The following is a 12,500-nucleotide window of genomic DNA, read 5'->3' as shown; positions in this document are numbered from 1 at the left end:
CCTGACGCTGAGCCCGCTGATGGCGGCACCAGTGGCGCTGCAGACGTCTCCTCCGACTCCAGGTACGGCCCGCTCGCTGCCGTCCGCTCGCTGCCTCAGCACGCTTTCATTCTGGAGTAACACCTGTCCTCTTCCTGTCTGTAGGCGTGGCCTCAGTCACTCTGACCAATCAGCAGCTCCACCTCACCTCACTGCCCCTCCCCCCGCCCGGTAAGATCTACAGCAGCTCCGCCCCCCTCGCCTTCACTAACCTCACAGGTAACTCACTAACCAACTCACTAACCAACTCACCAACTAACTCACTAACCAGCTAACTCACCATCTAGCTCACTAACTCACCAACTAACTCACTAACTCACCAACTAGCTCACTAACTCACCAACTAGCTCACTAACTCACTAACCAATTAACTCACTAACCAACTCACTAACTAACTCACCAACTACCTCACTAACCAACTAACTCACTCTGTGTGTGTGTGTGTGTGTGTGAGAGTGAATGTGTGTGTGTCTGTGTTGGTTTTGCTATACTTGTGAGGACCAAGTATTGAGAAACAACCTGTTTTGTGAGGACATTTTTTGTTGTGAGGACATTTTGTATGTGTGTGTCTGTGCGTGCGTGCGTGTCTGTGTGAGTGTGTTTGTATGTGTCTGTGCATGTGTTTCTGTGCGTGCGCGACAAAGTAACTACTGAACTGACTAACTGGCTAAATATCAAACTAGCAGATGACTGACTGATTTATAATTTATTAAGTAACTGATTAATAACCCGCTTTCTCTGTTTGTATCGTTCACAGCCGCTGACTTCAGCAACCTGCTCCAAGTACTACAGTCCTCAAATACACAACAAGTACTACAGCCCTCAAATACACAACAAGTACTACAGCCCTCAAATACACAACAAGTACTACAGCCCTCAAATACACAACAAGTACTACAGCCCTCAAATACACAACAAGTACTACAGCCCTCAAATACACAACAAGTACTACAGCCCTCAAATACACAACAAGTACTACAGCCCTCAAGTACACAAAAAGTACTACAGCCCTCAAATACACAAGTACTACAGCCCTCAAATGCACAACAAGTACTACAGCCCTCAAATACACAAGTACTACAGCCGTCAAGTACACAACAAGTACTACAGCCCTCAAATATACAAGTACTACAGCCTTCAAATACACAAGTACTACAGCCCTCTACTACACAAGTACTACAGCCCTCAAATACACAACAAGTACTACAGCTCTCAAATACACAAGTACTACAACCCTCAAATACACAAGTACTACAGCCCTCTACTACACAGGTATTACAGCCCTCTACTACACAAGTACTACAACCCTCAAATACACAACAAGTACTACAGCCCTCTACTACACAACAAGTACAAATACAAGAACCACAGCAACAAATACTTCAGACACAAGAAATATTACAACTATCACCTACACAACCACAACAACAAATACTACATTCCCAAATACAACAACAGCAACAAGTACTGCAACCACAGATACTGCAGCCCCCCCCCCAGCAGCGGCAGCAGGAAGTCCCGCCCCCTGGCCCGGCCCGGGGTCAGAGCGCCGCCCGGCAGGACGAGATCTCGCCGCATGACGAGACCGGAGACAGAGACGAGAGTCTGACCTCGCTCCTCAACGAGATCGTCTTCCTCAACCAGCAGAACGTCGCCATGGCGACCGGCACCGCGGTCACGTCACCGGTAGGGTTGTGTGTCTGTGTGTGTGTCTGTCTTTGTGTGTGTGGGTCTGTGTGTGTGTGTCTGTCTGTCTGTCTGTGTGTGTGTCTGTCTTTGTGTGTCTGTGTGCGTGTGTGTGTGCGCCTGTTTTTTATATATATATATATATATATATATATATATATATATATACAGTGAGGAAAATAAGTATTTGAACACCCTGCTATTTTGCAAGTTCTCCCACTTAGAAATCATGGAGGGTCTGAAATTGTCATCGTAGGTGCATGTCCACTGTGAGAGACATAATCTAAAAAAAAAAATCCAGAAATCACAATATATGATTTTTTAACTATTTATTTGTATGATACAGCTGCAAATAAGTATTTGAACACCTGTCTATCAGCTAGAATTCTGACCCTCAAAGACCTGTTAGTCTGCCTTTAAAATGTCCACCTCCACTCCATTTATTATCCTAAATTCGATGCACCTGTTTGAGGTCGTTAGCTGCATAAAGACACCTGTCCACCCCATACAATCAGTAAGAATCCAACTACTAACATGGCCAAGACCAAAGAGCTGTCCAAAGACACTAGAGACTAAATTGTACACCTCCACAAGGCTGGAAAGGGCTACGGGGAAATTGCCAAGCAGCTTGGTGAAAAAAGGTCCACTGTTGGAGCAATCATTAGAAAATGGAAGAAGCTAAACATGAATCTCCCTCGGACTGGGGCTCCATGCAAGATCTCACCTCGTGGGGTCTCAGTGATCCTAAGAAAGGTGAGAAATCAGCCCAGAACTACACGGGAGGAGCTGGTCAATGACCTGAAAAGAGCTGGGACCACCGTTTCCGAGGTTACTGTTGGTAATACACTAAGACGTCATGGTTTGAAATCATGCACGGCACGGAAGGTTCCCCTGCTTAAACCAGCACATGTCAAGGCCCGTCTTAAGTTTGCCAATGACCATTTGGATGATCCAGAGGAGTCATGGGAGAAAGTCATGTGGTCAGATGAGACCAAAATAGAACTTTTTGGTCGTAATTCCACTAACCGTGTTTGGAGGAAGAAGAATGATGAGTACCATCCCAAGAACACCATCCCTACTGTGAAGCATGGGGGTGGTAGCATCATGCTTTGGGGGGGGTTTTCTGCACATGGGACAGGGCGACTGCACTGTATTAAGGAGAGGATGACCGGGGCCATGTATTGCGAGATTTTGGGGAACAACCTCCTTCCCTCAGTTAGAGCATTGAAGATGGGTCGAGGCTGGGTCTTCCAACATGACAATGACCCGAAGCACACAGCCAGGATAACCAAGGAGTGGCTCTGGAAGAAGCATATCAAGGTTCTGGCGTGGCCTAGCCAGTCTCCAGACCTGAACCCAATAGAGAATCTTTGGAGGGAGCTCAAACTCCGTGTTTCTCAGCAACAGCCCAGAAACCTGACTGATCTAGAGAAGATCTGTGTGGAGGAGTGGGCCAAAATCCCTCCTGCAGTGTGTTAACCTGGTGAAAAACTACAGGAAACGTTTGGCCTCTGTAATTGCAAACAAAGGCTACTGTACCAAATATTAACATTGATTTTCTCAGGTGTTCAAATACTTATTTGCAGCTGTATCATACAAATAAATAGTTAAAAAAATCATACATTGTGATTTCTGGATTTGTTTTTTAGATTATGTCTCTCACAGTGGACATGCACCTACGATGACAATTTCAGACCCTCCATGATTTCTAAGTGGGAGAACTTGCAAAATAGCAGGGTGTTCAAATACTTATTTTCCTCACTGTATATATATATATATATATATATATATATATATATACACACACATACATACACACATATATATCAGCTAATATTGTATTATTGTCCAGAGTATCTCTATAATCTCGTACCGTGATATAACTTGTGATTTACACCCCTAGTTACCGGAGAAGAATCCGCCCTCTGAGGATGATGATGATGGTGATGATGTCAGAGCGGTGGGCGGAGCCACAGAGCCAGGCCCCGCCCACAGCCCCTGGCTGCTGCAGCTGGACTCAGACTCCGATGACGCTGCACTTCACGACAACACGGAGACGACAGCAAACGCACCGCAGCCTGCACCTGATAACGGGAGCGCTAAAGGCTCCGTCCTGGCTCCGCCCCCTCTACTGCAGATGAAAGTGGGCGGAGCCAAGACGGCGGCGAAGCCCGCCACCAGCGGTGGAGCAGCGGTGGAGGAAGACGCCAACGGAGGGGGGGGGAGAGGGGGAGTCGCCTGGAGGCCGATGCCCAGGCTGGTTCCTCTGGGGCTGAGAGGGAACCCGCCCAGCTGACATCACACGCATCTAAACAAGAAGCGTTTACACGCCACGTTTACACGCCACGTTTGGGTTTGAACAGGAATACGTTGTGCTGCGTTCCAGCAGTCATGGCTGCCGTGCCTCTTCGTTTTGGTCTCACAGGAAGATTGTTGCCGGAAGAAATTAGTCCATATTTTCAATTGTTGCAGGAATGAGAATCAAAGAACTGTTAGTGTGTGTGTGTATATCTGTGTGTGTGTGTGTGTGTGTGTGTGTGTGTGTGTGTGTCTCTGTGTGTGTGTGTGTGTGTGTCTCTGTGTGTGTGTGTGTGTGTGTGTGTCTCTGTGTGTGTGTGTGTCTCTGTGTGTGTGTGTGTGTGTGTGTGTGTGTATATCTGTGTGTGTGTGTGTGTGTGTGTGTGTGTATATCTGTGTGTGTGTGTGTGTGTGTATATCTGTGTGTGTGTGTGTGTGTGTGTGTGTGTGTGTATATCTGTGTGTGTGTGTGTGTGTGTGTCTCTGTGTGTGTGTGTGTGTGTGTCTCTGTGTGTGTGTGTGTGTGTGTGTGTCTCTGTGTGTGTGTGTGTGTGTGTCTCTGTGTGTGTGTGTGTCTCCTCTGATTTATTTTAAACATTTTCTGTTTCTGATGTTTTTGCAAACTCTGAACGTAATCGTCTGTTAAACTGCAGTTTTTATTTTGTTGAGGAGAATAGATTGGGGATGTCTGCATGGATTTAAAAAAGATACAAAAACGGTCCAAAAAACCCTCGAAAAGGCGACAAAAGCTCCGGAAAAAACTGTCCCAAAATGTTGAAAAAGGAACTACACCTGTCTGGATCATTGGGGTCGTGGGTGGCGGGGTGTAACCATAAATCATGCCTGAGTTAATTTAATTGTGTCTCCGCTGCTGTTTCCCCTTTTAGCCACGACCGTGAAAAGTCTCCGTATTACAACGAAAAGTGACTTTTTTTCCTCAACATGTTGCAGCTGTGTTCTGGAGATCTTTGTGTCTTTTCATTTGTAGGATTCAGGTTTTCAGCGTCAGACGTCTGGCCGCCGTAGCTTCTGCGTGACCATTAAAACGTTTTTATTTAAACGTCTGAGGCATTTAACTTGGTAGTCAAAGTTAAAATAAAAACACAAAGGTTGCTCAGCAGGACATTTAAATGGCCGGTACAGCGGGACATTTAAAGGGCCGGCGCAGCGGGACACTTAAAGGGCCGGCGCGGTGTTTTCAACTATCCAAACTGTAAAGTCTTGTCTGTGTTGATGGTTGTACAGTGTACAGTTCTTCTGTGTTTTATTTTCCCGAAATTTGTATTTTTTGTACGTTTTAAAGAACCATGGATGTGTGTGTGTGTGTATATATATGTGTGTTCACATTACAACAACACAATGTAAATAAAGTTTAAATATGGATTTCTGACTCTTGGTTTGGGCGCACACACACACACACACACACACACACACACACACACACCAACAGTTCTTTATATTGATCACATTTCACAATAAATATCCAGTTGCTTATATTATTTAAATTATGTTGGCCTTCCTTTGCCTCCATAATTTTGTTTTAACTCAAAATAAAAAAGTAAAAAAAAATATTAAAATAATAAATAAAAAAAAATTCAAAAATTGTTTGTAAAATAAATATAAAAAGCCAGACTGAATAAGTAGGTTTCTAAATCTGTTTAAAAAGGACATTTGGGGTAAATGATGTATATTTTTCAAAATAAAATCAGTAACTAGAAAATAGTTAAGCTGCAGTTCGTGTTTGTTCCGCTGGGGGGCGCTGCGGCTTCATGCGTTCACTGCAACGTGGAGGCGTCAGATGCGTCAGATGCGTCAACTGTCAGACACGACTGGCAACTGGCAAGTTGTTTGTTTTAAAAGATAAATATGATTTACTGAAGTTAAAGTAATGTTAAAAATAAAATAAACAAAACCAACAGAAAAAAAATTAACAACAGGGTTAAAGAAAGTTATATAAGAACCAAAGATTAAACACTTAAAAACTAAAAATACAACATGACTTCAAAATAAAAGCCTGATTAAAAAGATAGGTCTTTCATGTCTTTTTTTGAACGACAAATTAACACTGTTTAAAAGCTAAGATTGTCCTAACTGTCATTTAAGTGCAATATATTGTATATTAGTATAAATTATCTGTAACGAAAACATATTTACCAAAAATATAAAGTCTTAGATTTATTCTGAAAAGCCTGGCGTGCGGTCTTTACGCTGGCGGTGCGTCAGTGCGTCAGTTGTGTGCTGTGTGGCTCGTGCTGAAGCCGCTTCGTCTGTCTTCGCTGCGGCGGGGAAATAAGATGCGAAGTAGCAGCGGAACCGGAGCCCGCCGTGACCCGGATCAGCCCAGAACCAGAACCAGAGCCAGGCTACCTGAACCCTCCCCCGGCACGGCACGGGTCGGCTTGCAGACAGCATGACAGCAACGGTAGCGGAGGAGCGCGCGACAGAGAAAGGCTCAAACCGCCGCTAAGAGAGGCAGTTAGCCGGGAAAGCTAACCGCTGAGAAAGGCAGTTAGCCAGGTAAACTAACCGCTGAGAGGGGCAGTTAGCCGCTGAGAAAGGCAGTTAGCCGGGGCAGCTAGCCGCTGAGAGGGGCAGTTAGCCGGGGCAGCTAACAACGCGCACGATGACCGCGGAGGGAAGCGGCACGATCCGCAGCCGCATCAAGAACCTGCTGCGCTCCCCGTCAATCAAACTGAGGCGGCGGAGCGGTGCGACGCGGCATAAAGAGGACCTCAGCGAAAAGGTACACACACACACACACACACACACACACACACACACACACACACACACACACACACACACACACACACACACACACACACAGAGCTGACTGCTTTCTGCTGTGTTAGCATATTTCACCTTCCCAGCAGAGTTCCCTCTGTGTCGGGGTGGACAGCAGGGACAGGAGTCTGATAGCTGGGATAGAGGGAGGAGGCAGCCTTGGAGGGGGGGCACATTATAACATCTAGAGCGTCAAACATTTCATTTCGTGCAGGAGAATGTTTAAGCAACAATTCATGGTGCAAATGTCTTTTATTTAACCCTCCTTTGACCTGTTTACAAAAGCTTTTTATATCAAAACTACGGTTTTTTAAACGCTGAAAAAAGTGACCAAAAAAAACAAACATAAAAGTCATCGCCAAAGGTGACAAAAACTTGTAAAAAAAAAAGTGACAAAAAAATTGGAATAAAATCGACAAAAACGTTGAGTAAAGTGTACAACAAAAGGTTGAAATTTTGACCCAGAGAAACTCAAAGCTGCAGGTTGACGGGAGGACAACGCACACCACACAGAGACACACACAGACACACACACACACACACAGAGACACACACAGACACACACACACACACACACACACACACACACAGAGACACACACACACACACACACACACACACACACGAGGGTTAAAGGAGATTATTTTTAATAATAAGGTCTCCTGTACTGTTGAAATCTTTCTGCGTATTGAAAACCTCATCACGTGTTTCAGGATGTTGTGTGTTGTTAAAGCCAGAAACTCCAAACTTTAAAGCTACATAAAAGACGTGTGTGTGTGTGTGTGTGTGTGTGTGTGTGTGTGTGTGTGTGTGTGTGTGCGTGCTGTCTTTGATCTGCTGGAGAACCAGTTTGTGAAAGCCCAGAGTGCCTCAGGGAGACTGTTGTTTAGATCAGACACTGGACCTTTAGGTTCACAACAGGGTTATGTTGTGTGTGTGTGTGTGTGTGTGTGTGTGTGCACGGGTGTGTGTGTGTCTGTGGGTGCGGTGTGTGTGTGTGTGTCTTTGTCTGTGTGTGCGTGCGTATATCTGTGTGTGTGTGTGTCTCTGTGTGTGTGTGTGTGTGCGTCTTTGTGTCTTTCTTCAGCCTTTTTTAGTTTTTCTTTTTGTTGACATATTTGTTTCTTATTCGAGGGACTACCTGGTGCTCCAACCTGGCACAACGCATCTCTCCTTGTTCTTATACAAGGTTATGTTAACTTATGCATTGTCCCTGTTTAAATAAAATGAATCAAAAAATGTAACGCGTGAACGAGGGAGGCAGAACAGAAGTTAAGGAGAGGAAGAGGAAGAGGTTTCCTGAGCTGCTCTGTAGTTCTGTAGTTTTAATTGACCGACTGAACAGCTGTTCTAACAGTTTGGACTCTAGAGAAGAAAGAGAGAAGAGCCTAACTATACCCTGTCTAGCCTGTGATTGTCAGCCATAACGGGGACCTTAAAGGGCTGAGAGAACGCAAAACTGATGTTACCTCGTCATAGTGGAATAAGGACAGTTTGGAGGGTAACTCACAACTGCAAACTAGTCGCTTTTCGTCGAAAATCGCCATTTTGAATGGGAAAATGTCATCCACGTGAATCATGTAGATCCGAAGAGTTGTTATTTTGGGGGGGGTTGGAGTCCGAGACCCGGTGCTAATACGGCACCGGTGCCTTAACGACCGTCCTCTACCAGACTGAATAGCAACGTGGATTTCGGCGCCTTATTTAGGTGCCACTTAAATGCCTGCGCTTCTCTCTGATGCTCGTTAGACGTGACGTTAGAGGGAAATATCGCTGCACGGGACGCTACTTAACACTACACCTGACAGCAGGTAACGTTAGCCTACCGTTAGCTAGTTAACACTACACCTGACAGCAGGTAACGTTAGCCTACCGTTAGCTAGCAGCAGGTAACGTTAGCCAACCGTTAGCTAGTTAACACTACACCTGACAGCAGGTAACGTTAGCCTACCGTTAGCTAGCAGCAGGTAACGTTAGCCTACCGTTAGCTAGCAGCAGGTAACGTTACCCTACCGTTAGCTAGTCAACACTACACCTGACAGCAGGTAACGTTAGCCTACCGTTAGCTAGCAGCAGGTAACGTTAGCCAACCGTTAGCTAGTTAACACTACACCTGACAGCAGGTAACGTTAGCCTACCGTTAGCTAGCAGCAGGTAACGTTAGCCAACCGTTAGCTAGTTAACACTACACCTGACAGCAGGTAACGTTAGCCTACCGTTAGCTAGCAGCAGGTAACGTTAGCCTACCGTTAGCTAGCAGCAGGTAACGTTACCCTACCGTTAGCTAGTCAACACTACACCTGACAGCAGGTAACGTTACCCTACCGTTAGCTAGTCAACACTACACCTGATAGCAGCTAACTTTAGCCTACCGTTAGCTAGTCAACACTACACCTGACAGCAGCTAACGTTAACCTATCGTTAGCTAGTCAACACTACACCTGATAGCAGCTAACGTTAGCCTACCGTTAGCTAGTCAACACTACACCTGACAGCAGGTAACGTTAGCCTACCGTTAGCTAGCAGCAGCTAACGTTAGCCTACCGTTAGCTAGCAGCTGGAGTAAACATGTTAAAATGCTGACAGCTAAACGGTGTAAAGTGTGACTGTATTTCACTGGAGAGGACTGTAACTCCAGACTGTAGCTGCCGCTGTCGTAAAAACACAGACTCATGGGGGGGGGGGGGGAGAGATGCGTCACCTTTTTCACCCCTTCTGAGTTTGCAGGTACGGTAACTAGGACAGACAGACAACCTCACCATCCCACTGACCCCTCTGTCCTCTGTAAAACGGGAGAATCTCAACGAGCCGCCGAGTTGACGTCAACTCAGCTCCTCTTCATCTGGCTCTAGTCTCTCTCTTTATCACGCCCCAACATTTACATAGACTACACCTTTACATAGACTACACCTTTACATAGGCTACACCTTTACATAGGCTACACCTTTACATAGGCTACACCTTTACACAGACTACACCTTTACACAGGCTACACCTTTACACAGGCTACACCTTTATATAGGCTATACCTTTACATAGGCTACACCTTTACATAGACTACACCTTTACACAGACTACACCTTTACACAGGCTACACCTTTACACAGGCTACACCTTTATATAGGCTACACCTTTACATAGGCTACACCTTTACATAGACTACACCTTTACATAGACTACACCTTTACATAGACTACACCTTTACATAGGCTACACCTTTACATAGGCTCCATCTTTACATAGGCTACACCACTGACCTGAGGTCAGCTAGTCTTCTGAATCTAGGTCACGTAGATCTCAGAAATTGTATTGTTCATCTGCTATTTTACCACTAAATTCACTTCTGAAACTTGTTTTAGGGGTTGGAATCACCAGAGGGCTCACGATACGATATCATCACGATACTTATGTCACGATACGATATTACTGCAATTTTAAAGTAGCCATATTCTGCTCATTTTCAGGTTCATAATTGTATTTTAAGGTTGTACCAGAATAGGTTTACATGGTTTAATTTTCTAAAAACACCATATTGTTGTTGTACTGCAGCGCTCTCTCTCACTGCTGCAGATCCTCTTTTCAGCTGGTCTCTGTTTTAGCTACAGAGTGAGACCTCTTTTCTTCTTCTTCTTCTGGACTATCTTTGATTGCACTCGCACATGCCCAGTAGCTCAGATGTAGATCATGTCAGCTAGCTAGCTCCATAGACAGTAAAAGAAAGGCTGTTTCTACAACTTCAGTCAGTTACAAGACAGGATTAGCTGGGAGACTTCTAAATGAGGGCGCACATGGAAGTAGTTCTTTTGGAGATTATGGTGAACTTGTGTGTGTTGTAGCAGTGCTTTGCTACTGAGAACGAGGTAGCATGCTAGCGTTAGCATGCTAGCATTAGCATGCTAGCGTTGCGAGCTAATGGTTGCGGTTAGCCTACTCGTTTCGGCTTGTGACGTCACAAGCCGTGCAGATGTTGACCAGCTCACCCAGAGACTGAAGGCAGGACACATTCAGAAACCGTATCTCACTCTAAACACCATGGATGGATTTTTTTAAAGTTTGTATGAAGCACCAGAGACACAACATAACACCTCAAATCTTCAATAATATGGGCACTTTAAACATATTGCAATATTCTGCGATATATTGCAATTCATTAACTTTTTTCCAACTTCAAATTTTTCCCAATTTCAAATAATGTCCCCAAAAAGGAAACTTTGTCAACATCAGTTTTATCTAAAAAGATATATTTCTCTGTTTGTTCATCTCACTTAAATTTTATTGCTGCAAAATCAGATTATCAATCAGACAAACTGACCAACACACACACATATATATATATATATATATATATAAAATATAATAATAGATCCATACTCGGCGTCTGTGTATTGATACAGTATTGCCACGGAAAATATTGCGATACTATGTTGTATAGATTTTTTCCCCCACCCCTAACTTTTTTATGCGAGAAATCAACTATGTAGAGGTCAAATATGTGCCGTTTTACGAAGATTGATGGCTAATTGCATATTTTGTCCGACTGTGTGTCGCAGTTCGGCGGCCGGTGCTGCCTGTGTTGCTGCCTCGCCGCCCGGCCCACCTTCCTTCTAGAGTTTAGATTCTCGGCCCGAGCCCGACCGGACCTCGGGCAGTGACAACAATATGTTGTTCATCATTGTTTGTTTTTTATGTTTCTTCATTCAGATCATTTGCGATCCGTTCCATTCTGAATAAACTAACAGCAGTTTACAGCTTCGTCCTTGTTGTATTATTCTAAACAGATTTCTGCAGTTAAACAACTCTGAATTGTAGTTGAGAACGTCAGTTATAACGGCCCACGTGTTAAAAAAGTGTCTGGTTTAAATCAGGCTCATAATAATAATAATAAATAATAATTACAGTTAATGTGTCGGGTCGGGCCGGGCTCGGACGCAACGTGCTCGGGCTCGGGTAGGGTCGGGCTGGATTTTTTGGGCCGATCTAAGCTCTACTTCCTTCACAGACCCCGGCCTGCTGGGAGGAAGGTGGAGCTCTGTCACGGCCGGCCGGCAGGCAGGGGAAGGATTGAGCTCGAGGGTTTATTGAAACCCAAAAAACAGGAGATCCAAAATATGAGGCAGACAAAAACAACAAAGGGAATCCAAAGGAAGCAGGCAAAAACTAAAGTCCAAAAATAATGAAAACTCGAGGAACAAACTTACAGTAAACTCATGGGAACAAAGAGAGAACACAGGGACGAATCCAAACCTGGTACACTTGATGCAAACACGCTGGGTACAGACACAAACTGACTGGAACGAACACTAACACACAATAATCTGACACAGGACAAGGGGAACACAAAGACTAAATACAGACGGTAACACGAGGCAGGTGACACGAGGGCTGGGAAACATCAGGCAATCACAAGAGTGGGAAAACACAGGGAGTAAAACCCACAGACAGTGTGTGTGTATATATATATATATATATATATATATAATGGACCAACAGGTCCCATGTCTCTGGACGGAGACCAGTGAAGTCTCTTTCCCGGTGATGGCTGAGCGTTACTGAGCAGCCTCCAACTGAGCTTGAAGACGTAGATGTGACGTGAGCAACCTGTCTGAAAGTTGGAAGTCTTCTGGTAGCTGTGCCAAGAGAAATCTCAATCATTCCCAATCTAGCAGAGACGGAGAGCGTAGGTATATGTAAGG

At 44.7% G+C, this 12,500-nt stretch overlaps 2 protein-coding genes across 5 annotated transcripts in view; both read left to right on the top strand.

The window, feature by feature from the left end:
* mgaa (MAX dimerization protein MGA a) overlaps positions 1-3,717 on the top strand; it is a 57,074-nt gene extending 53,357 nt beyond the window's left edge. Inside the window, exons 27-32 of the mRNA XM_035994394.1 lie at positions 1-62; positions 145-258; positions 797-1,038; positions 1,364-1,573; positions 1,622-1,725; positions 3,629-3,717. The exon at positions 1-62 is cut by the window's left edge and continues 140 nt beyond it. Of these exons, the coding sequence (XP_035850287.1) occupies positions 1-62; positions 145-258; positions 797-1,038; positions 1,364-1,573; positions 1,622-1,648 (655 nt within the window). The 3' untranslated portion in view covers positions 1,649-1,725; positions 3,629-3,717. The remainder of the gene's footprint in view (positions 63-144; positions 259-796; positions 1,039-1,363; positions 1,574-1,621; positions 1,726-3,628) is intronic.
* A 2,519-nt stretch (positions 3,718-6,236) lies between these two features.
* The window catches only part of mapkbp1 (mitogen-activated protein kinase binding protein 1), an 89,706-nt gene continuing 83,442 nt past the window's right edge, over positions 6,237-12,500 (top strand). For all 4 annotated transcript variants that reach the window (XM_035994396.1, XM_035994397.1, XM_035994398.1 and 1 more), the window contains exon 1: positions 6,237-6,766. In XM_035994396.1, coding sequence (XP_035850289.1) covers positions 6,647-6,766 — 120 coding nt within the window. In that variant the 5' untranslated portion in view covers positions 6,237-6,646. The remainder of the gene's footprint in view (positions 6,767-12,500) is intronic.

This window comes from Sander lucioperca, chromosome 18 (assembly GCF_008315115.2).
Source record: "Sander lucioperca isolate FBNREF2018 chromosome 18, SLUC_FBN_1.2, whole genome shotgun sequence".
NCBI classification, from domain to species: domain Eukaryota; kingdom Metazoa; phylum Chordata; class Actinopteri; order Perciformes; family Percidae; genus Sander; species Sander lucioperca.
Note: the sequence above shows the minus strand (reverse complement) of the source record. Positions and strands in the feature narration are given on the sequence as shown.